The sequence below is a fragment of the Letharia lupina genome (assembly GCF_014066315.1).
Source record: "Letharia lupina isolate WasteWater1 chromosome Unknown contig_19, whole genome shotgun sequence".
NCBI classification, from domain to species: domain Eukaryota; kingdom Fungi; phylum Ascomycota; class Lecanoromycetes; order Lecanorales; family Parmeliaceae; genus Letharia; species Letharia lupina.
Window position 1 is genome coordinate 1,070,821 of NW_023502988.1, and position 26,853 is coordinate 1,097,673.

General features: G+C 50.1%; 9 protein-coding genes across 9 annotated transcripts; 4 read left to right on the forward strand and 5 right to left on the reverse strand.

The window, feature by feature from the left end:
- Nucleotides 1-587: 587 nt before the first annotated feature.
- On the reverse strand, nucleotides 588-1,270 carry HO133_004054 (uncharacterized protein; the record flags this gene model as incomplete). The annotated part of the gene is made up of 4 exons (XM_037294973.1): nucleotides 588-658; nucleotides 712-739; nucleotides 793-1,097; nucleotides 1,237-1,270. 4 exons carry the CDS (start codon nucleotides 1,268-1,270, stop codon nucleotides 588-590), a joined length of 438 nt encoding a protein of 145 aa, XP_037149020.1.
- A 972-nt stretch (nucleotides 1,271-2,242) lies between these two features.
- On the reverse strand, nucleotides 2,243-3,205 carry HO133_004055 (uncharacterized protein; the record flags this gene model as incomplete). The annotated part of the gene is made up of 4 exons (XM_037294974.1): nucleotides 2,243-2,407; nucleotides 2,497-2,669; nucleotides 2,817-2,920; nucleotides 2,988-3,205. 4 exons carry the CDS (start codon nucleotides 3,203-3,205, stop codon nucleotides 2,243-2,245), a joined length of 660 nt encoding a protein of 219 aa, XP_037149021.1.
- A 228-nt stretch (nucleotides 3,206-3,433) lies between these two features.
- HO133_004056 (uncharacterized protein) lies at nucleotides 3,434-4,114 on the reverse strand (the record flags this gene model as incomplete). The annotated part of the gene is made up of 1 exon (XM_037294975.1): nucleotides 3,434-4,114. One exon carries the CDS (start codon nucleotides 4,112-4,114, stop codon nucleotides 3,434-3,436), a length of 681 nt encoding a protein of 226 aa, XP_037149022.1.
- A 1,472-nt stretch (nucleotides 4,115-5,586) lies between these two features.
- Nucleotides 5,587-6,858, reverse strand: HO133_004057 (uncharacterized protein; the record flags this gene model as incomplete). Its single annotated transcript, XM_037294976.1, has 7 exons — nucleotides 5,587-5,883; nucleotides 6,052-6,098; nucleotides 6,153-6,241; nucleotides 6,388-6,422; nucleotides 6,516-6,642; nucleotides 6,712-6,723; nucleotides 6,776-6,858. 7 exons carry the CDS (start codon nucleotides 6,856-6,858, stop codon nucleotides 5,587-5,589), a joined length of 690 nt encoding a protein of 229 aa, XP_037149023.1.
- Nucleotides 6,859-7,131: 273 nt separating this feature from the next.
- HO133_004058 (uncharacterized protein) lies at nucleotides 7,132-8,748 on the forward strand (the record flags this gene model as incomplete). The annotated part of the gene is made up of 4 exons (XM_037294977.1): nucleotides 7,132-7,663; nucleotides 7,730-7,989; nucleotides 8,036-8,413; nucleotides 8,473-8,748. The coding sequence occupies 4 exons, from the start codon at nucleotides 7,132-7,134 to the stop codon at nucleotides 8,746-8,748; spliced, it is 1,446 nt and encodes a 481-aa protein (XP_037149024.1).
- Nucleotides 8,749-9,268: 520 nt separating this feature from the next.
- HO133_004059 (uncharacterized protein) lies at nucleotides 9,269-11,117 on the reverse strand (the record flags this gene model as incomplete). The annotated part of the gene is made up of 3 exons (XM_037294978.1): nucleotides 9,269-9,342; nucleotides 9,397-11,052; nucleotides 11,102-11,117. The coding sequence occupies 3 exons, from the start codon at nucleotides 11,115-11,117 to the stop codon at nucleotides 9,269-9,271; spliced, it is 1,746 nt and encodes a 581-aa protein (XP_037149025.1).
- Nucleotides 11,118-11,428: 311 nt separating this feature from the next.
- On the forward strand, nucleotides 11,429-12,188 carry HO133_004060 (uncharacterized protein; the record flags this gene model as incomplete). The annotated part of the gene is made up of 5 exons (XM_037294979.1): nucleotides 11,429-11,431; nucleotides 11,481-11,807; nucleotides 11,869-11,994; nucleotides 12,084-12,128; nucleotides 12,180-12,188. 5 exons carry the CDS (start codon nucleotides 11,429-11,431, stop codon nucleotides 12,186-12,188), a joined length of 510 nt encoding a protein of 169 aa, XP_037149026.1.
- A 2,190-nt stretch (nucleotides 12,189-14,378) lies between these two features.
- On the forward strand, nucleotides 14,379-18,629 carry HO133_004061 (uncharacterized protein; the record flags this gene model as incomplete). Its single annotated transcript, XM_037294980.1, has 6 exons — nucleotides 14,379-14,801; nucleotides 14,855-15,630; nucleotides 15,682-16,993; nucleotides 17,410-17,820; nucleotides 17,880-18,338; nucleotides 18,414-18,629. The coding sequence occupies 6 exons, from the start codon at nucleotides 14,379-14,381 to the stop codon at nucleotides 18,627-18,629; spliced, it is 3,597 nt and encodes a 1,198-aa protein (XP_037149027.1).
- A 6,355-nt stretch (nucleotides 18,630-24,984) lies between these two features.
- Nucleotides 24,985-26,443, forward strand: HO133_004062 (uncharacterized protein; the record flags this gene model as incomplete). The annotated part of the gene is made up of 4 exons (XM_037294981.1): nucleotides 24,985-25,080; nucleotides 25,159-25,395; nucleotides 25,448-25,810; nucleotides 26,036-26,443. The coding sequence occupies 4 exons, from the start codon at nucleotides 24,985-24,987 to the stop codon at nucleotides 26,441-26,443; spliced, it is 1,104 nt and encodes a 367-aa protein (XP_037149028.1).
- Nucleotides 26,444-26,853: the final 410 nt, after the last annotated feature.

Sequence of the window (26,853 nt, forward strand, 5' to 3'; positions counted from 1 at the left end):
AGTAGCAACCGTCGTCGCAGTGGAGCAGGGTCGTTGCGTAATTGCTTGACCGCAGTTACCCTTCTTAGAGAACTGGATGAAAGGAATCCGATGGCTCGCTTCTTGAGGGTCACCCAACTCTTACAGATTGAAGATGTTGGAAGATGGTAGAAGTGTGAAGATTCAATTACGCCTTGGCATTGTGGTTGGGGACAGCGTAAGTGTTCTGACGTGAGAAAGCAAAATATGGAATTAGCTGCTTTTGATAACGGTTGCTTCACTTCAATTGACCAGCGGCTCGACACCATAGCTTCACTCATTATCCATCTTTGTTATCACAACAAGATGCCTGGTTTTTCAATTCAAGGGAGGTAAATGACTCAACACTCATTCCTGATGCGTCGCCGGGAAGAGCAACCACTCTCTCGGTCTTTGAATCTTCAGTATTTTACGGGTTCAGCGAGTTAATGGGAATGCTCAAGCGATTCAACATGGCGGTCTCGTCATTTGCTGATTGTAGCATGCATTTCATCGCAGTGGCGCTTTCGTTTGTCAGCAAAGCAATTAGTATTCCCTTGTACACCCTTCCATCCAGCAAATTCCCTATCCTACACAGAACCAGTCTCTTTCGGTAACTGAGAAATCATTCTCAGGATCTCGGACTCATCATCTCCAACGACTGATAAGATGATCAGTACGTGTATGTGTGCCAATCGACTTGCCTCGACCCACCAACGTTACCGTTATTCCAGTCCACAGTCTACAGGCCAATTAGTATTCTATCTTCAAATCCCAGTGCAACGGCGCACTCACCACGGGCGGCTTGAATGTCTTGGGGTTTTCTCCCAGCTTTCTGATGGCATCTCCCGAATCCTTTGCCCCCTCGACTAGCCGACCTGCATTCCAAGCCCCAAGATATTCTAGAATCGTCCTCATCTGATCTCCCGTTGGTGGGTCCTCTGTGATGTTCAATTCAAATTCCGTACGCTGAAGCTTGTTCTGATGCGTGTGGTCTGTAGCCTGGTCTTCGGTTGCAGTCTCAGAGGCATGGGCGGAGATCTGTTTGAGAAGGGTGAGGACTCGGAGGGAGGCGGGTACTGAAGGCTTGTGGAAGAGTGCTGGGAGAATTTTAGGTTAGTGTCATTCCTTGAACATAGATGGGGAGCTGTTGGACAGGTTTGGAGATTAGTCGGTGAACAGAAAAAGCTCCGTTGTCATCGAGATATGTCTGGCAACCCAGATTTTGCAAGGACTTACTTATTACATCGAGGGACTTATGAAAGCGGAACATTGTGGTTGTGATCGTAAAGATCAGTATTATACGCTCATCAAATTTGGAGGAGGTGGAGCTTGGAAGAGGAGGCTCCGCAGCTATCAGGAAATGACTGCCAAGCCCGCTGGGCGAGCACTAAAAGTAGGTATGGAAAACCGACGAAGCTAGGTGCTTTCTTTGGATCACCAGCACTACTTTACATACGCGTGTGATCCTTTGTCAAATAACTGGAGACTGTTTGATCGATGACTCCCTTCCGAATGTGCGTACGATCAATGCCTCCCAGAAAGTCATCATCAGCAGATGAAATCCATTCTCCAAAGGATTTTATCTCAGCAGAGTGCACGAGCGGCTAGAGCTCTCTCTATTACTTGGGGCTGTGTGCCTTCACGTACTTCTTCCTGGGGCCAGACTTCTGATATACTAATGATCAGATAATGTGGCAAAAGTCATGCATAGAGTGCGAAGTCTCTGAATGAGCTTGTTGAAAGTCCTACAATCCAGGCGCGTTCTTCATGTTATCTGCAATTGGATTGACTGTGATGCGTTTGACTGTCTGTATTCAGTATCCTGACAAAAAGAGCCGACCTGTTCTGGTTGACACCAACGACAATGTGCGCAAATGAAAAGAAAGGAATTCGAACTTCCCTCACTACACAACTTTTGCTACAGTCTCTTAACTATAACCAAGCCAGATATGGATGCACATGGTGAGGTGTACATAGTCCAGGCCAGTTGGCTTCCCGTTACGTCCGAGTGTGCTCCGAGTACGAGGTGGCTACAGCACATCCTCAGCGACACTAAGTATCCTATCGTCTACCATTTCGCCGAGCAACAAGTCACCCCTGTCCAAGTCTTGAAGCTTTTGTTCATTCATCGATCCGCCAACCCTACGTCTCCGACACTTCTGCGATCCAGGGCAAATCATCTGCCAGCCTCCGCTGCTGTCCGCTTCAGAGCTTTGAAAGCATGGCCTCGGCGCCAGACACCTTAGAGCACAAAGGTTAGCTTTTGTGCAGTCACAATTCGTTCAAGCTCGTCGAGACATACCGTAAAATCCCCGCCAGGCTCGTTCTCTGCATATACGATCTTCCCGTGATCGATTACCATTGCATATCTCCCAGTCCTGTCTGCCCCAGGTGTCCAGCGTATGCTCTTCGAAACGCTATGTCAGGGTCGGACATAAGCATCTAAAGTCCTATCAGCCAGCGGCGCAGTATCAGCCTGCTGAGTCTTAGGCTCACAATCTGGTCGTTCTTGACGCCATTGGCCTTCCCCCAAGCGCTCATGACCCAAGCATCATTCATAGCAACTACAAGTACAATATCAACGCCTCTGCCTTTGATATCTTTCAGATGTTCAATGTAGTCAGGAAGGTGGCGGACCGAGTAGCCAGGTGTGAAGGCCCCTGGGACAGCTGGATTATAATTTCGGAGTCAGTATTGCCTATTCGAGGGGTTGCATTGAGCCTTGGAACATGTCTACAGAGTCGAAACTCACAAGACATGTCTCAAGACTCAAGACTTGGTCCAAAAGGGGAAAGATAAACTCCGAAAACACGTACCGCAAAGTACTACTTTCCTGTCTGCAAACTTCTTGCTGGCGTTGTATGTCTGAGGAATGCCGCAGGATGTGATAGTCTCCTTCTCTTCTGCGTAGGGTACCCAGCTGCAGCGAGGGAGTGCTGAAACTCAGTAGGTGCACAGCGGCCGTGGGGGCAGCATGAAGAGCGTACCTGAAGTGAATGCCCTTGGGAAACTCGTCCCCAGCTCTGAGGGCGGTCATCTCTAGCTTCTTAACCGAGTGACCAACGTGACCAAATAACGGGCAGAGTTTTGGGTAAAGGTTTGGATATCTTGAATAGGTCCTGTCGATTACTATGTAGTAGGTGAAGAGTTCGAGGGCCGTCAGAAAGGTCGGGAGTATGTTGAGAAGGATAAACAGCTTGGCCATCGTGATGTTGATTGAGGGGGTTGCAGGAGGGGGCCACCGGGGGCAAGTTTAGAATACCGACCGCTCGAGAAGGTGTCCCTTAGCACTTTGGAAGGTACTCGTGAATGGAGGAGCGAAATCTATTTGGAGTACAAAAAGGGAATAAGTTTTAGGCTACGATACCATGCTTCTGAGTCTCATGTTTCGCTACTCAAGTTCGAACGCGCTTTCCTGGGACCCTTGCACTTCTCATGGAACAACGACTTCAATTCCTTGGACAAGCATGGCAAGGAGTATCAGAGATCTCACAATGCAAGGGCCCTGTGCCTTCTTGACCTCCTCAACAATTCCCCCTAATACCGTCACTAGCTTTCTCAACCCAATTGCGTTAGCCGTCTTCCATTTGGTCAACTGGTCGCCGATTGACTTCGCCTTAATATCTTCGAACTTTCCCTGCTGAAGCCTTAGTTGGTTGTATAATATGTATCCGACGCTCCGGTAATATGCTTCAATGAAGTAAAGAGTCTGAGAAAACCACAGATCGGCCAACTTCTGCTCGATGTCAGAAGTACGTTTGGCGGGTTCGGAGCGCGTTGTCAACTCCAACACTGCCGCAGGGGGTACATTGTGTCCGCCTTGAACTACGGTTACTCGGCTGCTAGGTTTCTCCTTTGTTTCTGTGGGAGTTGTAGGCCGGCTGCCAAGCGATAAGGTCTTCACAAAGTCAGCATGGTTGAGAAGGTCCCCTGAATTCGCCTTTTTCGGAGAGTCTGGCCCCTTCATACGTTCCTGCAGGTAGGCGTCGACTTCTGAGCGGACGAGTAAACCCAAACCCCTGAATCTGTATCGCACAATACGATGATGAAGTGCCACCTTTAGCAGACTCTGAAAGCTGACTATACAGGTCCCCGAACGCCTGACGGTAGCCATGGAACATTGTGCTCGGCAGCTCTTCGCGAGTCTGCTTCTCGATCCGGATAAGAGAGCGGTATTGCCTACAGTGTCCACGCCGAACTTAAAAGCATCTGATTGCCAGTCACAAAGCCATACCGCATGGACTGGCGCCTGGAGTGTAAAATGTCTTTGCGAAACATCACAAAATCGTTATCTTTGCAACACAATTTTTTTTGAACGGCAAGATTTACAAAGGAATGATCTACTGCAAAGTCTTGGATCTGCTTAAGAAAAGGATGTTCGACACTGAGAGTTTTGTTGTGGACGCAGTCGTTATTGGACAACACTGAATGGCAACGACGGTATTTCTGACTTTCACTCTGAATCCCTGAATTTTGCACCCTGCCAGTCGATGAGATAGCTTGCGGAGTGACCTACGATCACTAACCACGTCGACGGCCGCGAAGTCGAAGTCCGGCTGATTAGTCTAAACAGCCAGAACGAAAGGATTCAAAGGCGAGCTCGGGTTCCGGTCCGTATTCTGGTCGACGTACCGAGGACCAAAGTCTGGCTTCAGAGCTGGAGCAGTGGCTGGTGGACTCCACATTGGGGTTACGCCTGAAGCTGTCGTGATTTAGTGAAGCCACTTGGACCAAAGCATCAAAAAGAACAATACGGATATCGAACTGGCACCAGCATTGTTGGATTCTTCTCGTCAAGCCAATTGTAGTATGAAGCCACCTCGAAACCCGAGATCCTGTTCTGCCCACCTTTTCCCAAGCCAGATTTAGCCTTGGCTATTGAATCGCCAACACAGGCATTGCGCTCTTTAGTATTTGCCATGCTCAGCTCCAAAGGATAGAGTAGAAAGTAGAACTTGAATCTGAGCAAAGAGTAAACCATAGTGGAAGAGTACGTACGTAAGTGTGAAATTTCAGTTCCATGCAACCAGACTAGGCAGATACACACCTCTTTTTGTTGTGGCTTCATGCATGCTCCGTGTCTCGGCTTGCTGCATGCTTAACAGCTTCGTCAAGTTGTAAAACGGCGGCCTGATTGGAGCAAATGTAACTACACCCAACCACAAAAAAAGGATTCCATGACAGCAGGTATTTAAGAGAAAGATGCTTTGCTCGCCTTCAAAGCTGTGCACAACTTTCTATAAGAGCACCTTGGAGGACATCTTGAACCGTGAGCAGAGTTCGGAGGAGTCTGACAGCTCACCGTCTCTTGCAGAGAGGGCGTTAAATCCTTCAAAGAGCATTATCAAAAGATGCATCAATATCGCCAGAGTGTCTGTCAGTTTTGCATTTGCAAATAATGATAGATTATCAACCAGTCAATCGCCTGCCTTGGGTTACATGTTCGATTGACATCCTCTCAGTACTTCTGAGCGCCAAAAGGACAGACTCTCCGGCAGAGGGGGTAAGAGGAGGCTTATGACAAGACCCAGGCCACTCCGAACCCGCACTTTAACATATCATCCGTTGTGGTCCGGCCCGGCCTGTTCAACTCAGAGGCGGCAGCCTCTCCTCCAGATACTTCTGTAAGTCATCGATCTCTTTGGGGTCCGCCGAATGGGCCAGTCCCTTGTAAGTCCGAAAGTCAACTATCCACCCCATTTCTCTCAGTGTCTTCGATGTATCTAGGCCCCACTCGTGCTTTACCAGAGGATCCACATCTCCGTGGCCCATGAAGATGGGCGTATTTTTGTTTGCGCTCTCTGATTTGACGTAATCTTTGATCTTATTGTGTAGGAGAAGGTAGCTTGAGAGGCCGAAGATGCCGGCGAGTTTATCGGGACACTAGCACACCTCAGAGTCAGCATTCCGATTTAGAGATAGATTTTCACGTCATAAGACATGGTGAGGGCGTATAATGCGTGGCAGGACGAGTAGTTTGCTCCCGCAACATGTCTCGTAATTGGGAACTCGGTATCAGATACGAAGATACAAGTCCGAAAAGTGCCTTACGCTTATGCCAGTGAAGAGGGATATCGCTCCTCCTTGAGAGAACCCACCTATAGTGTGTTAATGCAGAGACTCTGGGCCCGTAGAGGCAGAGATGTTCATACCCAGTACGATGCGTGAGGACGGGATACCCTTCTCGATCTCGGCTTTGATAAGAGAGGTGAAGTAATCGCGGGACTTGAGGATACCGGGCCTGATCGATTTCGGTGTCAGTATGTTTGTTTTGAGGTCAATTCACATCATGAATTGTTTTCTGGGAATCCTCTACTCCTGTGGCAAGTGTCGTAACTCAAAACACAGTAGGAATCTGGCAGGAATGGCTGGGAGCAGATGACTCACTGGTCGTGAGCTTGAGCAAGATCGCCGAATGTTGTCTAAAAATCCCAGTCAGCACTCGGTCTCCGGCATCGCTAGCCATCATGAAAGATTGATCCGCTCAGCACAAGAAGACGAACGCGTGGCCGTACAATGTCATACCAGCCGGGCATTTCCATCCCAAAATTTACAGTCACTGGTATATTTGGTGCGTTAGGGAAGACGAAGGCACATTCACTGAATCTGCCTCGTCTTCTGAAGTTCTCTGCAATTGGCATCCTGTAGGATCATCAGAGTCCAGGGTTGTAGCCATTAAAGAACGGCTTCCGAAAAGAGCTTTGTCCGTACCAGCCTGCTCCACTGTAAAAAGGTTAGCGAAGTCGCTGGGAAGTCGTACTAGCATCTATATTACCTGTCTCCCAATCCATGCGCCCATATCACCGTGGCTGTATGCTTCTTCAACGCGGGTACGATCAAAGGCGCTGCAGTTGCCATGTTTCCACGGGATGAGGAAGAATGACGGTGCCGCTCGGCCTGTGCCTAAGTAATTCGTGGAGTTTGCGATCTACGCAGGGATTTCGTTGCGGATTTCGGACACTTAAAGATCCGGACACTCAAAGATCCGGCGTCGTCATCGATGTCAACCTTGCCGCGTCTTAGCCTGTCACCATTGCCCCGTATACTCCCTCCCTACTTAGGCATCAGCTTTGGTTCTCTTTCTCTTTTTCTTTCTCCTTCTTCATTATCACCTTCCATATTCCAGCAATAATGAAGCTCATCCAGATCTTGCCGCTTGCCGCTCTCTCCACTGCGTTTGTGATTCCCGAGGAGCAGGTCATGAGCCAGGTAGCCATTGAGTCTGACCGAGCCCCGGATTCCTTCCTTGAAAAAATCCCTTCTAAAGACGAGGCGATCAAACAGTTCCACAATTCTTTCACCAAGCTCATAGACACCTCCAAAAATGCCTTTGACGACGCCATCGAATACGCTACGGAGACTACAGAAGAGGTCTCGGACAAGGCCTACGAAACTGCCTACCATGTCAGCTCATGGCTAGATTCTGCCACCGACAGGATTCAGGAACTGGGAGAAGAAGTTGTCCTTTTCTCCGAGGATGACGAGGAGCATCACGGTGGTAAAGGCCGCAAAGGCCGCAAGGGTCATCATGGCCACTGCAAGAAGCCGAATCTGACTGTGTATGAGCTCATCTCCAAGAGCAAGTACACCACCAAGCTTGCCGCCTTGATCGACGAGTATGAGGATGTTATTGAGCTCCTCAATGGCACCGCTTCAAATTATAGTATGTCTTCTTCTAGAATTGATGTTTATGATCGTCAACCATGAACGCTGACTGGCGACCCTGCAGCTGTTTTTGCGCCAACCGACAAAGCATTCGAGAAAATCCCGGAGCATGCCCCCAAGCCATCGAAGGAGGAACTCAAGAAAATCTTACTTTACCACGTCTCGGAAGACTTCTACCCAGCAGGCAAAGTCTTGGTCACACACACGGTCCCGACCCTGCTCTCGGTTGACACGCTCGGCATTGGGCCACAGCGCTTGGCTACGGAGATTGGTTTGAAAGGCCTAACAGTCAACTTCTACAGCCGCATTGTTGCCATTGATATCGTACGTCTTCCAACACCTACCGATAGACGAAGCTGACCACGTCCAGTTTGGAACGAACGGCGTTATCCATGGCGTTGATAGCCTACTGATCCCGCCCCCAAAGATTGCCAGCATCATTCAGTTCCTCCCTGGCGAGTTCAGCACCCTTGAACTCGGCCTTACAAAGACCGGTCTTCTGCCCGCTATCGCGGACACCTCGAACCATATTGGTGGAACAATTTTCGCCCCCTCCAACTTCGCCTTCCAGAAGCTGGGTCCTAAGATCAACGGTTTCCTCTTTAGCAAATATGGTCAGAAATACCTGAAGGCTCTTCTAGAGTATCACGTCGTCGCCAATCAGACACTGTATTCTGATGCTTACTACAAGTCTGAATCTGTGGACAATTCCGTGGAAAAAGATGGCATCCCCAAAGGTTTCTTCCACGTAAGTCTTGTCCCCTGCTCGTAGCGTCCGTCAAATTTTTGGCTAAATTCAATGCCTAGATTGACCTCAAGACTCTTCTTGATGACAAGTCTCTCAGCGTTGACGTCGCCCGCTATGGCCGTTACATTGAAATCAAGATTAACGCCTTCTCCACTGTCACGATCGAGGATGGGATCGCGTCAGATGGCGTCATCCACGTCGTAAGTAATGTGCTCGTCCCTCCGAAGGCTGTCGACCGTGGCGTGCAGCACTGGGATGGTGGAGAGATGACCGTTGAGGAGCTCAAAGAGAGGCTTGAGCCTTTGATGGGCAACGAGAAGCCGCAGGAATTGTGAGTGCCAGCCAGGGTAGATGCAGACTGGTCGAGCTTGGAAGTCAAAAGCAGTACGACGAATGTCGATTGATGATGAGATGTGTAAAAAGGTGAAGATACTGTAAAAATCATATCACTTTCAAGACAAACTACATGGCTTATAAATCGTATCTTGTATTCTTTTGTCAGGCACAACCGTAACGTATCATCCGTCTCGATGATAGATGAGCCCTCGAAGTTAAATCAATCAGAAACCGAAATGGCTGGTCAGTAGCGACTTTAACATCCAAACGCTCGATACTCTTTTCCGATTTCCCAGTCTGTCAGGTTCACCTGCACGTTTAGGTAGGGCGAAAAAGTGGATGGCTCAGAAAAGGGTTGTTAAAATCATAGATGCATTCGCTACGAATGCCCGAGGCACCTGCGATCGATGATCTACGGCTGCTCTCCTCTGCCGCTATGCAATTATTTATCGTATAATCCACTATCGCAGAGAACGCAGATGGAACACCTGTATATGCTAACTTTTTCATGCCTGCCAGCTACTCCTTGACTTCTTCAGCTGTTGGCAAGTCGATAGCACGATAGAGGAGGATCAAAGCAGAGTGACTCTCGCCTGTCACAGTCATTAGCATCAGACAACCCTGTCGTGTCGGAATGCAAGACTTACCACCACCACTTAATGACTCAATCTTCTCCGTCCCGACCTCGCTTACTTTCTCATCGTTGAACCACCACCACTTGCCATCCTCCTCCTTCCTCTTGCCAGTCTCATGATCTATCGGTCCTTGCTTCTTGACATACGAAGTGTAGTGTCCGCTATCTGCACTGGCCCCCTGATGAGTCACCACACCCCTGAGCTCATATAGTCCAGACTTATTAGATCCTTCATCGGCCGCGAGCTCTGGGTTGATGAGACCGAAAAGCTCTTTCTTAGCTGCTAAAATCGATGCAGCTCGCTCGGAGTCGTACTCGCCGTCTGTCTTGTACACAGCGTCTGTCATCTCCTTGTCATCGCCCTCCTTCTCGGCTGCCTTGTCATTGACCAGCTTCTTCTCGTCCGCCGGACCCTTCGCCTTCAGCTCGTCCGCAGCACGGTCTTGTTCTTGCTTATGTGCCAGCTTTTGGCGTTTGCGGGCCCGCACAACATCCTCTTCATCCTTGCGCACTTCGCGGACTTTGTCACGCACGGGCACCAGCTGATTCCTCAGCGTCTCGGTGCAGAACTCTACCACGTCCAACTCCGCTGGGAAGGTCACCTTCTTCATGATCTTCGACTTCTTACGAATAGTAGCCTTCCACCAAAAGCGGATGAAATGAACTGTGAGGTATTTAGGGAGACGCGAGATTAGGGAGGTTTTGGTGTAGAGGGCATCGCGGTCAAGAGTTGGAGAGTGCTTTTCGATCTTCTCTTCAAGACCTTTGAGAATGCCGTCGCGAAGGTGATTAGTGGCATTGAGGATATGGCAGTCTAATTTCAGGAAAGCATCTTCGCTCAGGATAGGCTCCTCGCCTGCTTCGATTGCTGCTGGCTCGTCACAAGTGAGAGTCGAGGAGAAGCGGCCGGCAAGGTACTTGTCGATGAAGGAAATCTCTCGTGCGTTTTTTGTTTCTTCGGCAGAAGACGATGAGGTCGACGGGACTGGAGGAGCTTTGATCTTGAGCTTTTGCCGTAGTTGGGATAGGATCTGTGTCCATGCTTCTTCGGCATCTTGTTGTGCATAGCCATGGCCGGTCCTTGACTTCTCTGCAAACTGGGGGAAAGTTGTCTGTAGAGCGTTGAGGAAGATCAATGGTGGGAAGCCTTCTTGTGTCTCGGACATTTGCTTGTATAGGTCTCGAAGAGAGCTGGTGAGGTCGACTGATCCCTGTAGACCGTATTGACTAAGATCTACCCCCCGAGACGAGCTTGCTCCTGTATACTTCGACAGCTGTTCTTGGAGTTCCGGCACGGCGCGTAGAGTTTGTAGCGTCGAGTTCATGTAGCACGTGTTACCCAGATTTTGCAGGCCAGCGGGCGTTGCCCCTTCAGCACTTGCCGCTTCTGCTTCTGTCATGTCTTCCATAAACTTCATCTTCTCTTTTGGTCGCTCAAGGGCCACGCGTCCACTCTCCGCTGGAGTGCCCATCATCATGAAGGTTTGCCCGGGCTTCGCCCCAAGCTTCGAGAGCTCGGTTTCATCTCTGAGCTGGCCACCTTTGATGAGGATTTTTTGACGGTCTGGTTCGACACCTGTCAGGGAGTATAGCTGGTATTTAAAGGTCTCTCCTGTCGATGTAGGGTCCAGCTCCACCTCATGCTTCTTGCCTTGGTGCTTCACAAACACTGTTATATGAGTCAGCTCGCATGGAAATTGGGGAGTTTCGGGTCTCACCCTGAATCGCCGACATGATGGGTAGCTGCTGTTGCCAACTCACGGACGTAAAGATTTGTTTGCCCGGAGTGTAAGTATTACTATGTTTACTGGCAGCCGGGGCAAAAAGTCACATTGGGAGCTGCCGAAGATTAACCGGTCAGTGTCACCCGTGGTGCCCGCTGCTTTTTGTCCGTTCTCACACTTAGGCTCAGGCAGCGACCATACTGGCGCAACGTAGTTCGTTTGGTTTTCAAAGGGACCTGCCTGGCTTGCTCTGTTAGACATCTAGCAAGTCTAGAAATTTTATGGGTGTAACAGAGGATAAAAAAGGTCATATTCCAGGCAATGGTCAGATGCCTCTATCCCTCTTCTCTGCAAAGCTAACCTGCTTTCCCAGTCTCAATCCCTCCGTCCTTACCTCCTCTGCGTCCGGTCTTCCCTGACTGCCGCATTATCCCTTTCGAATTTCGCGTCCCAGACATCTGAACGCCATAACGTCCCCGAAATCGAAGCCGCCAGCTCTCCAGAAGTCCTCCTTAACCCATTGACCGTCTCCCGCAACGAGAACGAGAAAGTCTTGATCGAACCGAGCATCAACAGTATACGAGTCAGCATTAAGATCAAGCAGGCAGATGAAATCGAGAACATACTAGTACACAAATTCACGAGATTTCTGACGCAGAGAGCAGAGGCTTTCTTCATACTACGGAGAAAGCCTGTAAAGGTCAGCCGAGGTCATTGTGATCTCCTTGGGAAATAAAGCTCGGGCTGATATTTCTTGTTAGGGATACGACATATCATTCTTGATAACGAATTCCCATACGGAGGAGATGCTGAAGCATAAGCTGGTTGATTTCATTATACAGTTCATGGAAGAGGTAGATAAAGAGATATCCGAGATGAAGCTTTTTGTACGTCTTCCTGGATCCTCGCAGACTACCATACCACAGTCTAGGTGTCTCTCCTCTCGCTGAACGCAATGATCTGACTGTCTGAACAGCTGAACGCGCGGGCAAGATTCGTGGCAGAATCTTTCCTGACTCCGGTTTGCTCACTTAGACTTTGCAACTGGAATTAGGCTGATGAATCAATTTAGTTCGACTGAGTGATTTGCACCGCACAGGTGCATCATGTCCTATGACTGATTGCAACAAATACGAAGCTAGCGTCCTTTCCTGTTCTAGCCGTAAGTCAGTGGCTGCTGACGGTTGGATGGGTCACGGATGCGTCTCTACCGGTTGGCTCGGTTTCCTCTGCATCAATGCCACTGTCAGACACAAATTGACCACAGCGAAGCAGGGCTGGCAATAGCTTCAGCTACCACTACTGGACCTGGTACCACGTTACTTCCTGTGAACTTTTCCAACTTCCACCAAGTGTCTGAAGCAAATCGTTTTCCCAATCTTCCACATTTGGCGTTCTCACGCGCTAATTTCCACTTTCTCTGGTTGGCGGCTTATCGAGATCACCCTTCAGGTCATGAGCACCGCGTATCTCGATAGACTATGCACCTGCCCTTCTGTAAACCAATGACAACATTCTCGGCCAGACTTGAGAAGAGCGCCTACCGTGGATTGAGGTGATGATTGCGTAACGTGAGCCGCTTTGCACCCTTTTTCCTGACCGTACGCCCAACATCTCAGTCATCGTAGGCCACTTTCCAAAGGAAACCAGCGGTCCAGCAAGAATGTTCAACGTGCTTATAATGATGTAATGAGATAGCCGGTATCATATGCACCATGGATGCTTTGCGTTAACCCGGCGCTGCTTTGATGCTTAATGCTGTTTGTTCGCTCTCGACTCTTTGCTCTCTAGAACGCTACGTATCTCTTCGACGATGCGTGGGTTTTGAGGAAAGCGCCTAGCGAGTATGATTTGGGATTGACTTAAAAGGGACGCAGATCAGGTGCTGGAGTCCCAGTTGATTCCAGATGCCCTAACTTGGAGGGGGCTTCTTGCCTGTTTGGTGCAGAATTGGTACGTTCGTCAAAAGCGTTCTAGAAAACTCCCTGAAATCAGTTTCCATCTGGCAGCAACAGTGCGTTCGTACCGTGACCATGGCAATTTGCAGAAAGGTCTGGACAGTCGATGGTATGATTCGATCCACATCCAATATGCAGTCTACTTTGACGAAAGATGCAGTTGGCTCCGTATCTAGACGATCTTAATGCCACGCGATATCCACTTACTGGACTGTCTCACTCAAAGTTGGGGTAATCGAAGCCCGCGCGTGAGATTCTGATACTTCCTGTACTGAGACTTGGCCATTCGAACAATGTTCTGTGCCCTTGGCGTTGTCGTCCGAAGCCCTCGAGTTGAACGATATATTCTTTGGAGCCAATCACAGAGTCTCTCCTGACCTGGTGCTGATACTCTCCTGTTCCCGGAGCTCGGCCAGGATACGAATTGTCTGGTGGCAGAGATGTCAGCCTAGGAACATGGGGTATGCAACTCGAAGCCACTCAAACTTCCTGCTGGTGGAGTGAAACTATGCACTTTTGTAAGAACGCTGTCAAGGCTTCTCCTGCACTCCGGACATTCAGAGCATTGGTCGGGTTCAGGACACCTCAAGGAAGCTTTATGCGTCCTGGAAGATGTGCTAGGTCAAATAGGTCTCTCATTCCAAACGTCGGTGGATACCGCCAGGCTCCTCTCGTGGAGTTGCTGCTCGCTTGGCTAGTGTGTTTTGTAGGGTGTGATATCCGCCTTTCTTCCCATTTCCCTCACGACCACCGACCACTCAACTTTTAAACACCTTATGGCTCCAATCTCTACAGCTGGCTAGCATCTCAACGGATCGTATCCCGCTTTTCTTGCACGGTGCAGCTTCACTAGTCGCATCTGGTGTTGCGAGGTGTAGCTTGTTGTCCTGTCGCAATTTTACCTCTTGTCGAACCATTTGTGTATTCGCATCAGGATCAGAGCTCAAGTCGCTCTGTCAATGTAAGTAGACACCTTTCTGGCCAAAGCATAACTCGCTCGAGTTCTTCCACACATCGGACAAGGACCCTCTTCGTGCGCTCACACACGCGTCACTCAAGTTTAAACGTCCTTGACCTATCTTCCCCGACTGAATTCATGGCAACTGGAAATGAGGCTGACTCTGAAAAAGAACTCAGTGTCAAGAGACTCATCGCAATCTTGTAGGTATACCTCTCCCCTATCCAAAGCACCAATAGTTGTGGAAGATTTTGTAGCACCTGATTACATTCAGGGGATCGTTCTCATGTGATTTTTTGTTGGCAGCGTTTGTTAGCATTATGCAGTGTTGACACCGAGTTGCTCAGTGCCGAGCATGGATTCGACGGAGTCCCCTGAATGGATGTATGAAGAGGGCGATGCATTGGCGGAAGGGACAATAAAAACAACAAGCAGCCGCAAATCTTCTGCAAATCCAGCAGAACCTATCAAGAAGACTAGACTGTTCAGCCTGGCAGATTCACCCAAGCCAACCGTGGCAACTGCGGTGGCCGGAAGCGGGTCAACACAGCTCAATCTTACTACCTCCGCTTCCCATTCATCACAGAACCTCGACATCTTGGAACCTTTTTTCGAATCTGATTATCCCTCACAAAGATTTCGACCCGAGGTATACGAAGAAGAGGACTCAGCAGAACCATACTACTCTCCTCCATCAACATTCATACCACTGGCATCTCCAAATGATATGAAAGTCCAAGATCAAACCTCTTCGTCGGTATTGTCGTCAGTGGCCCAGGTGAGAGGGTCCTATTTGTCAATCACCTACAACACTAACTTCCGACATCTCAGATGATGACTCCTGCATCAAATCAACAGTACCAGGGACAAAAGCTGGCACCCACTCCTGTGTCAGCCCATCAGTACACAGGAGTATCTCGGGACCCAAAGCAACGCGGTAGTCTCACTTCCCACGGAGCGTTCATGCCCTCTTCAGCCCCCCCTCGCGAGAATCACAATCGAGGAGATATCCAAGCCGCAGAATTTCTCACAACTCTACGCAATGCTCAAGGGTCATCAACTCTAGGTCATTATCACAAGGGTCCTTCATTCAGCACAATGGGCCATAACATATCGACGCATGCTGGGACCAATGACAGTCCGTTCAGTTCAGAGGCTGAGATTCATCCAAGCTCAGGAGTTCCTCTGAATCAATCTGACAAGACCATGCCCACCACGACACTACCCCAAAATGCCAACTTCCCTCAGCTTGCAGAACACCAAGGAATCCATGATTGGAACAGTAGTGTTTTCGACGACCGCTGGCTCTTGCAGCCCGAAGAGATATGGAACTTAGAGGCTCGGCGTGAGTCCATCATCACCGTATCCCCTGAGAGGCAATCTTTGAACCACGAAATCTCTCACGCTGTCGATCAAATGGGCTCGCGTATAGAGGGATCTCAGCGCTCGTCAACCCAGAACGCGCATATGCAACGCCTCGTTCGTGAAGCGGGAGATAAGAATGAGCAGCTTCGTGGCCGTCAGGTGTCGATTGCGCCTACTGAAACACGTTTGTGTGAGAATAGTGATACGCTCGTTGCTGGTCGGAAGGGCAACCATACCAATCAGTAAGTTTGAATATCCTCATGCTATCTCCTAGGCACTGACAACGAGCTCAGGCTAGTACCAACACCGCCTGAGCTTGACAGACTTCGAGAATGCGTCCACGAATTGGAAGCAGGAAGTGGTGATCTACCTTCAGGGCTCCAATCTCGTCCCGACGTTATCCGCAGCTTTTTCTACGAGCGCATTTTTGGGCCAATCGGACCTCCGAATCCACTTAGTGCAAGTGAGGCACAGAACGTGACCGAAGTAGGCGGACGTTTCATTAGCCTTGGAGCGCTGCGCGAGCAAATCGTGAGAGATATCGAAGACCTGGTTCAATTTATGCTCTCACCGGTAGGAGAAGGGATCCGCTCCGACACAAGTGGTCGTACCCCAACGACTACCAACAAGCTGGCTTTCAGCGACCAGCCCGCTGCTGTCGAGAGCCGCAATTCCAATAGCTCGCAGCTTCAATCATTGGGAGGAGACTCTTCTATAATCGATGTGCCTATGGACCAGCGTCGTAATGCCAACCTACCAACTACCATCGGAGATGGAGTCCAGCGAAAGACTCAGGCTCTTTTTCCTCGCAGCGTCGGCCAGACTCGTTCTCAATTGCACGATCCTATCACAGCTTCTAACCCACACAATATGGGGCAGCAAGGCGCAGCTGGATTTGGCCAAGGTGGCATTATGTCATCAATTCCTCCCCACGGTAGTTACACTGAAGTTGGAAATGGGCCAACCGGAGCGTTGACTTTCGCTTATGGTGGACCTCCACAGCACCAGTTCGGCGGGTATCCCGGCGCTTTTCTTGTTGGACCTAGTGGACATCCTAGTCAAATGCAGTACCCGCAGGCTTTTGGCTACCAACAGTCATCTTACGTTGCTCCTCAGCCCATGGCGTATGGCAATTTCTGGCCGCAGCCCTATGGACAGCCTACTTCCGCTTATCCAATGTACGGCCAGCAGCCTACGATTGGTCGTCCAGAATACCTACCTCCTCCGCTGCCGAACAATCGTTCCTACGCACGTCCGCCTGCGACGAATCGTATCGCTCCTCTCTACGCTCAGACCACTGCCTTTCAAACACCTGCGGTAGCTCAAGCTCGTCAGCTTCCTGGAGCCTTCCATCAGATTTCGGAGTGGCAGAATCGATTCGGCCTTCAGCTAACCGTGAAGCCAGACCTGCCTTCCTTACCCTATCGTGCTGGATCAGATGCTATGTTCCCACACACCTTTGGGGGAGCCAGCGTTCGCTTTCAGAACCTTACTCGCGACGTTCCTCCTAGCCTTGACACAGTGTCCGCCGAAGAGAACGTACCCTTTATCGAGACGGCCAGATCAACAAAGCCGGCTGAATGGGGTGTGCTGAAGGTTGGAAACGTAAGTAAGAAATAATTTTGAGGATGCTTTCATGCGTCGCGACATTCATGTCTTGGCCACTACTGTCCTTCAGAAAGATATACGTCTATCAATGGTTGACCTTGGTCAGCTGGACACATGTCTAAGGACAAATGTTCCTCTGCAGTGACTCCAGTACCTCTTTACAGAGCTGCAGTAGCTCGCATTGTACTTTAGCTTTAGATTGCGTTACTCTTCATTCAGGCATTTCTTCACTTCTTTGGAGTACCTGCATCTGTAACAATTGGGGAATGATTTTGAACAGTTTGACTGATATTTACGGAGAGTCTGTCTTTTGGTTGTCTCTGCGCCCGAAGTTTTGCCGTCTAGCGAAGATTTCGTTCCTCGTGTTTACTCTTTTACTACATTGCCAAAGCTGACACCTATCCCCATACCAGATTCCCTATGACCTCACCAAGGCCCAAGTCATGGCATTCCTGGGACCTCATGCTAAGGTCATCACCTCAGACGTCGGTCCAGCCATCCACATCATCATGGATCGCCCCACAGGCAAGACGATGGATTGCTATGTCGAGTTTTTTTCCACGCCGGATGCTCGCGCTGCCTCCAATTCCCTCAACCTTCGTCCTAGGCACATGGTCCGCGTCAATGACCGTGTTGTGGATGTGGCCACGAGTAGTCAGGCTGAATTGCTCAAGGAGCTTTTCCCCAAGGCGAAGAATGTGAACTGGGAGGGAGGGATGCCCACGATCCAAGAGGCAAAGGAACTGTACAACACAGGGTTTAAGACCTTTGTCAGTGCGGAGGAGATGGGTTTACTGGTCCGGCATGCTGAGCAGCCGCATCGCGTGAGTGATATGACCGGCCTCTACCCTTCGTTCATTGCTCGACTGACAAATGCCTGCAGTCAAACTTCACTCAGCGATCTCCGCAACGTACTTATGAAGCAATGATCTCGCTCCTTGCCAAGTTCCCTTGGTATGCGACAAAACACTACACCTTGGCTACCCGCAACCAGATTTTCGCCGCCACTCGCTCGATGTTACACATTCTGTCCATCAACCTGAGCAAGAGCTACAAATCTTCTGCCGGAGGCTTTGATGATCATAGTCCTGCCAGTTCCTATGGTTCTCCAATGAAGAGGGGCGGTTCCAAATTCACAGGATCCCCCCATATCACAGAAGACCTGTTAAGAGATCTCTTGTCGGCCGCATTGAATGCTGCAGGCTTTTCAGAGAAACAGCGCTGGGAGCTTTCCGAAGCGACTGATTATGCGCGTCACCACTTCCGTATTAGCCCACTAAGTCAATGGTGGCCGTTCGAAGTCCTTGGCCGTAAGCCACACATGGATGAAGATGTTGTTGAGGTAAGCATGGGCAATCCCGCTGATAAGCTGGCCCATAACTGGTAATCGTTTTGCTAATTGGTCACGATTCAACAGTTCTATGCGGACGTCATCGCCAACAATCCAGTCACTCGACCCAACATGGGACCCTTCGGAAGAATCGCACATGTCACGGAGCATATCGACCTTGAGGCCAATACCATGGACGCAATCGGGGACTTGGAGTGGAAGCTTCTCTATGCCCTTATCCCAGGTGGACTTACTGGTGAACTAGGGGACGACCTGCAAGATGCGATGGGAGGCCGGTTGTGATGGAGCGATTGATGGAGAGGCAAGGGGTGTCTGGTGGACGTATGATGAGAAAAGTTTGGTCCTTTTCTCCCGGAATGATTCGTATGCTTGCTTCAAAGTCCCTAAAGGCTTGTGAGGCATTGGATGCTTTGCTGCTTGCTGCTCGCAACGCCTAGTCGAGTTTCTATTTCTTGGCTAGGGCAGAGTAGCACCGCAGCAAGGCACGGGTATTGAACCACAAAACAGTCCGGCTCGAAGAGGCAACCTTCACAAGGATGCATTTGACCGTGGAAAACAGCAAGCAGGGTGCATCAGATAGACAGCGAATTGCACAGTGTGACGTAGACTCGTTCGAATAGCATGCAACATGAATATTTGATTTTAGCACGTGTCTGCTGATTCTTTGTGTGCTTCATAGTTCCTCTCATACCTATTCGGTATGGAAAACGGTCTGACTGAATCCTATGCCCGTCAATGACTATATTACCAAGTCTTCCTAGCTGGCCTAGATGTGAGCCCTAGGCATTGAGCTCCATACCTGGTGCTACCCACGTTCGTCCGTCTAGATAGGTCGTTGAGTCGCATGTGGGCTCGACAATCCATGACTTACCCGATCGCTCTTCAAGCCCAAGTTTGCAAGCCTTTTTTCTTTCTTTTTTTTTCTTTCTTTTTTTCCTTTCTTTTTCACGAAGTATCTTCGTAGCTGACCGATGGGATCTCTCGTTAGAATTGCAGGAGCAAGTATCTCGACGCAACAGCTTTCCACGTGCAACTGCAAGTCGCCCTCGGCAAAGCTCGGGGTATTCTAGGAAAGCCGGCGACATGCTTTTACAATTGAGCAAGCCAAGAAGGCAATTATAATGCTAAAGTAACATCTCGATAAGACTGCACTTCTGAACTTATTACATTATAGATGCCGACTCAGGAGGCAGGTAACTTTTGCCGTGGTAAGATAAGATACCTCGGATACCTACCTTGGCATCATCAAGATAGCTTGCGCAACGTTCAAACCTTCAACGATTCCGACTCGAAATTTCTTTACCGAGTCTACCTGGTAATTGCAGTAGCGATCAAGAGAAGCATGCATGCAGCCACAAGATGTTGAGTTTCACTACGGAGCTGGATTACTCGAACATCCTCTTGTTACTATGTATAGTACGAGCTATCGGAGATCGTCGTCATTGTCCCAGTCGTGCTCTTGAATTTGGTCTCAGGGCAGCGACGGTAATCCTAGGAAGCTAACCTCGTAGTTGGTACTGTGACTGCATGCTGCGATGCTTGTAAAGTCATGCCATGCCTGTTTTGTCTGCTTTTCCAACCCAAGGACTCTTTCGAGTGGTTCCCTCCTTCCTCCCGCATGTGATCACAGTTTGGAGTTTTGGCTAGCAAATAGCGCTAATGCATTCGCTCCTCGTTCCCTTGACGGGCGCATTACATACTGTAGAAATGTCCTGATCAACTGGCAATGCGGCCTGCATCATGCACAAACACCTCATCGTACTCACACCTTCCACATGCTCCAGTCCATTGATGATGAGCTGGCATCGCCAATACACCCTACTCGGCAGATGCTCCAAGGCAGTTGGCCACAGTACGTTACGAGTACGAGTACCTGCCAGCAGTCGATAAGCCCATGATCGTTTGACTCCTGTGCTCTATTGCCTTTCATTACCTTACCCTATTCCCCCGTGGTGGTTAACTTCAATCCCATTGAAATTGCCTTGAGTTATTTGAAAGAATCTTGATCAAGGAATGTTGATAATTTGATTATTGTTGAGGCCTTGGCCTGGGATACAAAAAGAAAGTAGAAATTCTCGGCCCGCTGAGCATCCCTTCCGCCTCCGTTAATTCGTCTAATTTATCGTCTTTTCCATCAGGCATGCTTTTACTTTAAAATTCGAGCGGAATCTAGCTCTTAGACTCGCATGCATTTCCAGTCATCTGACCTTCCACAACGCTACTTTACTTTACCGGCATTCTACCCTGCCGTATTGGCCCGCAGGATTTTGAACCTTGACCCCTAAAGCAGCGACAAACCGCACTCCCGACTCGGCCGAAGCCAATTGATTACCACTACTTTACCTTACCCTTACTACTGGACAAGGTCCGTGTCATCCCTGGGCAAATCATTCGCCCGCCCAAGACGGACGCATTCTTGGTCGCATTGTTCGACATACCTACTACCGGCATACCTACGACCGACATACCTACTACCCTAAACCTAGTAGTAGCACACCAGGCGGTTGGACAACTTCATCCTTCTGCCTTAACAAGCCCTTTTAGGCTCCTAGCTACATCTTTTCTCGACTCCGTAATCCCTATCGACCGACCCGTACCTTAGCCATCACAATAATGGCGCCACTTTACGCCGTTTCGTAAACACATGTCAAAATCCTGCCTTCCAAGAGCTACGACGGGCTGATTCCAAGATCTGCAAATAGAAACAACACTATCCGCCGTTGTACATGGAAGAGAGGCAGCCTAGTCTCATCACCATCAGGACCGAAGTGGGACCGCGCTGACATCCATGCGCTTCGCGTGAAACCATGTGGTGTAACAGAAGATGAGGTAGAAGATTGCTTCATTGGATGACATAGTCGTAGGCTGTAGCGTCCTCCAACGCCAAAGTCCACATCCATGCGAAGTTCCTTTCTTTCGCAATGGAGGGCCAAATGAAGCGATCAGGATTCATGCTTGCGCTTTTACTTGCCTCCGCACGCAGCATCGAACATGGAACGTTCGGGTGAACGGGAAATTGACGTGATCACAAGACACCACCATTCGTAGGCTTGAAGCGAATGAGCAGAGGAGCAGCTGTCCTTGCCGAGCCTGCATCAATATTACTTGCATCTTTTGGCTTGCATGCTTCGAAGCGCTGAGCCTTGTCTCCAAATGATACACGCCCCCCCATGCAGCGTCCCGTTCCCGCATCTGATCACGGCAGCCTCACGAGACACCGAGACACATGGCACTCGCTTCGAGCCGTCAGCATGGAACCCGAGCGAAATATCCCAATTCCCCAAAAGCCAGCCCGCTGCTCGCACCGGCTCTACCCTCTACCCTATGGGGCCGCATAGCTTCAGAGTTGCCTTTCTAGCCGAACCTTCGGTGCGCGGTAAACGAGCCTTGATCTCAACCAGTCCACTCCCTTCCATTTTCCATTTTCCATTTCCCATCTTAAATCTTACAAGTCTCACAAGCCCCAATCATGCGCCATAGCGAATGGGAATCAGTTCTCCTTACGTCAAGGACCCCACAATCAAGCGGTGTGACAACCTACATGTCAAAGATGTTCTAGGCGTAGGTCGGAAATTGGCGGTCCCCGCTATGCCATGCAGTCTGTCGGTCTAAATGGCGCACCCGATTCCCAAGGAGGGGAGGGGGGAGGGGCGACGCATGTGGTGGGATTTGTGTACCAGGCAAGAGTCAAAAGGCCATCAGCCACCACATGCGTGACAATATGGATACTGGCAATACGGCATTGTTAAGATGATCACGGAGAGTAAATTCTACATCGTTATAAGACGGCTTTTGTCAGCATTTATTGCACTCCCCGTATTAGAATTTTCTTTTCTTTTGGAAAGCATCAACCAGCAGTGTGCCCCTCATAACAAATACTGTGCCACACTTCAGCGGCAACCCCCTGTTTCTACGCTAAAGTGCGTCATTACGTGCAGCACGCTTTCGCAGATTCGCAGCTGGTGCTTGTCTCGGAACGGCTTAGCTTTTCTGCGCGTCGATGCCCAAGAATATCCCTGCACAGGGACTTGGTGTGGATGCGCACATGTGCGGAGAGATTTGATGAGGGAAATCCGTTCAGGCTTCCAACTACTGCAGCTTATTGGAACGTTCTCGACTTGATCGCTGCACATGACACCTTCAGCTAGCCACAGTCAGGCAAGATTGCGAAATACTATTACCGTCGACCACACCGCTCTGAGGGAGTCAAGATTACGAGCGGCAAAGCTGGGAGTTTGGCAAAAGAAGTTGCCACTTGGCCGGGATTGGCTTTGGTGCATGGCTTGAAACCAAAGTCACCTCGGGCGGGAAATGTTGTCTTTTTGAACTTTCTCCACTATTTGGCGCTGTGGCATCATACATGTAAGTATCGAGTCTGACACGGCCAAACCCTGACGGCTTTCCTTCGTGCCGAACCGTAACTCCTGTAACGTGTTCACATGCTCGTCGGAAGCTTCGCACTCCGTACTACCTACTTGATCTCGATAATGCATAAGCCACGTCAGCCTCGGCTTGACGCATGCACGAAAACCCTGTCTTCCATGCGCACGAGATGTAGAGGCCAGACGCCCTTTTTTCCATGGCCTGAGAAAAAAGTATCGTGCCTTGCTGGCCCAAACCGTGCGTGGCTCTGACAATTATTGGCGCCATTTTCCGGGTGGCCTCCTGATGCGGATTACTTTACAGAGAGAAAAGAGACTTTCGGCCGTGAGGAGAGCTAGGGACTAGGGTCGTCATCCTGGAGCAGCGGCACCTCAGGCGGCGTGGTCGATCCTCGCGTGGTCGTCAAGGTTTATATCATCCACACTATCTCCATTCCGGCCCACCGATCAACGCGCTCATTCGTCACCCGTCTATCTTTTCCCTACCATTTCTCGCCATCTCTTTCTTGCACTTATGCAGCCGTACTCTTTCGATCGAAAATGCTTTGGTAGCGATGACTTGAATTCAGCAAATGCGCTTTGACCCCGGCGTGCCTGGGAGCAAGGGACAGGGGAAAGACGGCAAGGAGGTACCAAGACGAAGGAAGTGGCCCCCAAAGCCAACTGAGCCAGCTATTCCCAAAATGTACATAATCAGCGAAAGATCCCGCCAATGACAACGATTCCAGCGCGGGCTGAGCCTTCGTGCATCAGCCCAATTTTGACCTTGCAGCGGTTCGGGTTCGCCAAAGCACACTCATCATACTCACTGCCACTTTAAGCCTACGAGATGTATTGAATACGGGATCAAAGTCAGCGCTTTATGTATGGATCGAATACATACACTCACTTGTCCTGAGCAAAGATTCACACATGGCGCAGGAAGCATGATGAAACCAGGAGGTTACAAGGGTACCTTTATATATGGTCGCGTTCTTTCAGCTCTCCGCCCTGAGCAAGCAGTTTAGACGTCGTAGAATGTAAAGTACCGTAAATGAACTGATCAAGGTGAAACTGATTTTCTTCGTTTTCCTTTTCCCTTGTTTATGTGTTTTGTTGTATTGTGTGGCATCTTTTTTAAGTCACCGCATCACCTCCCACCCCTACACCCAACAAGCTTTCGGCATAAAGGGGAGCGCGACATGCCTTCTTAGACTTTTGGACGCTGGATTTCTCTAAACGAGAAGCAGCATAAACTTTCCAATTTCCAGCCGGGTGCCTTTGGTTCAAATTCACATTTCACACAGCTGACCTGGATTATCATTCTTGTTACTGTTATTAAGTATGTATTATTTTGTGTTATTATTGTTATTACAAGTGGCGGTATAGGTGGAGTACGAGGCGGATTCGTGTACTAAAAAGTATGGTCACTGGTCTCAGGCTCCAACACTAAGCAAAACGCTCATACCTTACTGTACTTTACGTTGCTCCTTCAAGCCCACACGCACCACGCGGGATCCTACCTCGACCACAATTCTCCTTTCCAGACGGCCGTCACAGACCTCACAGGATTCTTGGACTTATATACCTAGCCAGTGATAGAGAAAATATTGATTGCATTTGCCGCTGGACACAGCAAGCAGCACATCGGTCTATGAGACTAAGAAAGACAGGTGCCGCTCCCGCCTGCCACAATTCCCAAGCACCGGCTTTTACCAGCGTGCGAAAAAAAGGGAACCTAAATACCCGGAACCCATTCAGCTGGGTCCGTCCCTTCCCTTCCCCCAAACTCATCACAATTCTTTCCAACCAAAAGATAAATTAATAAAAAATAAATTAAAAAAAAAACATCATTTACAACATTTACACATTACACATCGCATTTCGCCCTTCATTCCCCTCCCCCCAATCACCAATCACCAATCACCAATCATCCAACACCCGCCAACACATACTTCCTCTCGACACACGTCCTCGATCATTCGCCACTGGTCCTCAATTGAAGCATCCAATAGCCATCAGGAGCATCGGAGCTTACTCAATCAGTCGCTCCTTCCGCTTCTACCCTTCACGAACACCCGGTCGTTAGCTGTGAACCTGTCATCCATCGCCGCTCGGCCTTCACCGCAACTTTATTTTTCGATCTGGTCATTCCATCCGACCCACAACCGTCTCCTGACCCAAATCTGACCGCTACTTGAGGAACATGAGAATAGGTCCAAGGCATCTCTAAAACAACTTGACTCACAAAAGGTCAACCTCCTCCCATTCCGCCAATGTCCAGCGATCCAAACAAACCCGGACAGTATCCGCCTCCGCAGTGGGATAGCCAACCACAAAGAGGTGCATATCCAGTCCCACCACATTATCGAGTAAGTACCCCTACATCAATCATCATCATCATCACCACCTTCGTCGTTCTGTCCCTCTGCTAACGTAAGCTTGCAAAGGGTCCTCCGCAACCGGGCTACGGAAGTTCTCCATCAACACCTGGCGAGATGGTAACTCTACCTCCACCTCCACAGGGCCATCCAGACATGCGATACGCAATGCCACCCCACGATATGTATTCTCCTTACGGGCCTCCGGATCCTCGAGCTATGGGACAACCTCACATGGGCTATCAGAGTCAACCGGCACCGAGGCAGCGGACGGCCATCGCGTGTCGCTATTGTAGGCGGCGCAAGGTACGTCATGGCTCGTCTCGAACATGTCTCGAGTCATGCTGATCCGGTGCAGATTCGTTGCTCTGGCTTCGAAGCATCAGATGACGGTCGTTGTACCAACTGCCAACGCTTCCAGCAAGAATGCATCTTCACCCCAGTCTCCTCCCAAGCGCAAGCCTTTGTGCCAGCCCACACTGCGTATCCACACCTTCGCAATACTGGGGCTCTGCAACCCCAACGTGGTGGAAGGCCGTTGTATCCTCAACAAGGGCAGCCTGCTATTTACGGGGCTCACGGACAACCACTGGGGCCAATGACACACGACCCTAATTACCCGCCGCCTCACGGCTACCCTATGCCGCCTCCTGGGCCATATCAAGGCGGCCCCGTCTACGATGATCGAGGCCACCCACAGCCTCCCCATGCTCAAGATAAAGTGAGTCTCAAACGTCTCCGTTCGGACGAGTCTTTCCAGCCTGCTCCTCCCCCACCTGCACCTCCAGAAGAGTACTCCTCTCACCCCTACCAGGGTCGTCCTCCGGCCTCAACTGGTCGCCGTGGCTCCGGTGGGGCATATGAGTATCCAGACCCAACTGGCCTTGTCCCTGTTTCACCTGCATCATCTGCGACTTCTTATCAATCAGCTCCTTACCCGCCACAGGGTCCAAATCCTTACTATCCTCCCCCTCAACAGCAGCAACCGCCCCCGCCACAGCAGCAGCAGCAGCCCCCGCCAGCACGTCGCACATCGCCTCAATCGGCCTACTCATACGATGCACGTGCCTCGGGCTCGCCTCACGGAAGCACCTCATCCGCTTCTGCCTACAATTACCCCGGTGGTCTCCACCCACCTCAAGTGTTGCCTCCAAGAGAAGGACGGACACCTCCACCGGCGCAGGGACAGACTCGTGAGGGCAACGGCAATGGAAATGGCAACGGTAGTGCGCAGCGGGGAGGGATGGCTGTCCGAGATTTGCTAGGTCCAGGACAGGCGCAAGACAACTCTGGTGGCAGGTCGAGTGCGGATAGTGATATGTTAAGGGCCTTGAACAAAAAGGGTCCTAGCTAGGCATGCTTTCGCCTTCGTGGGGAGAATTCTCAATTTGCAACGTCCGAATTGGAGCGTCCGACAAGTGGACCGAAGAGGCTGAAGGACAGGTTCCTGCTGGATTGGAAGCTTGTCTGCCAACCGTCTATTGTCTCCGATCTCTCCTTCTCCCTCGCTTCCACCTCGCAACTCAGTACGGTATACAGCTACGTACACTAATACCCGAAACCCCGATTTTCTTTCCAGCAACAATCTGCGACAACCACGGGCGGCTACAAAATCCAGGCATTTCTTCAGCGTGCGGCGTGCGTTTCAGGATTTCCTCCTGTTGCAAGGCAAATCGCGCGATTTTTATCTTTCTTGACTTGTATTTCTACCAGATCGGAGCGCACATGCGCTGAAGCCCTAGAAGCAAGATTTACGAGAAAGGG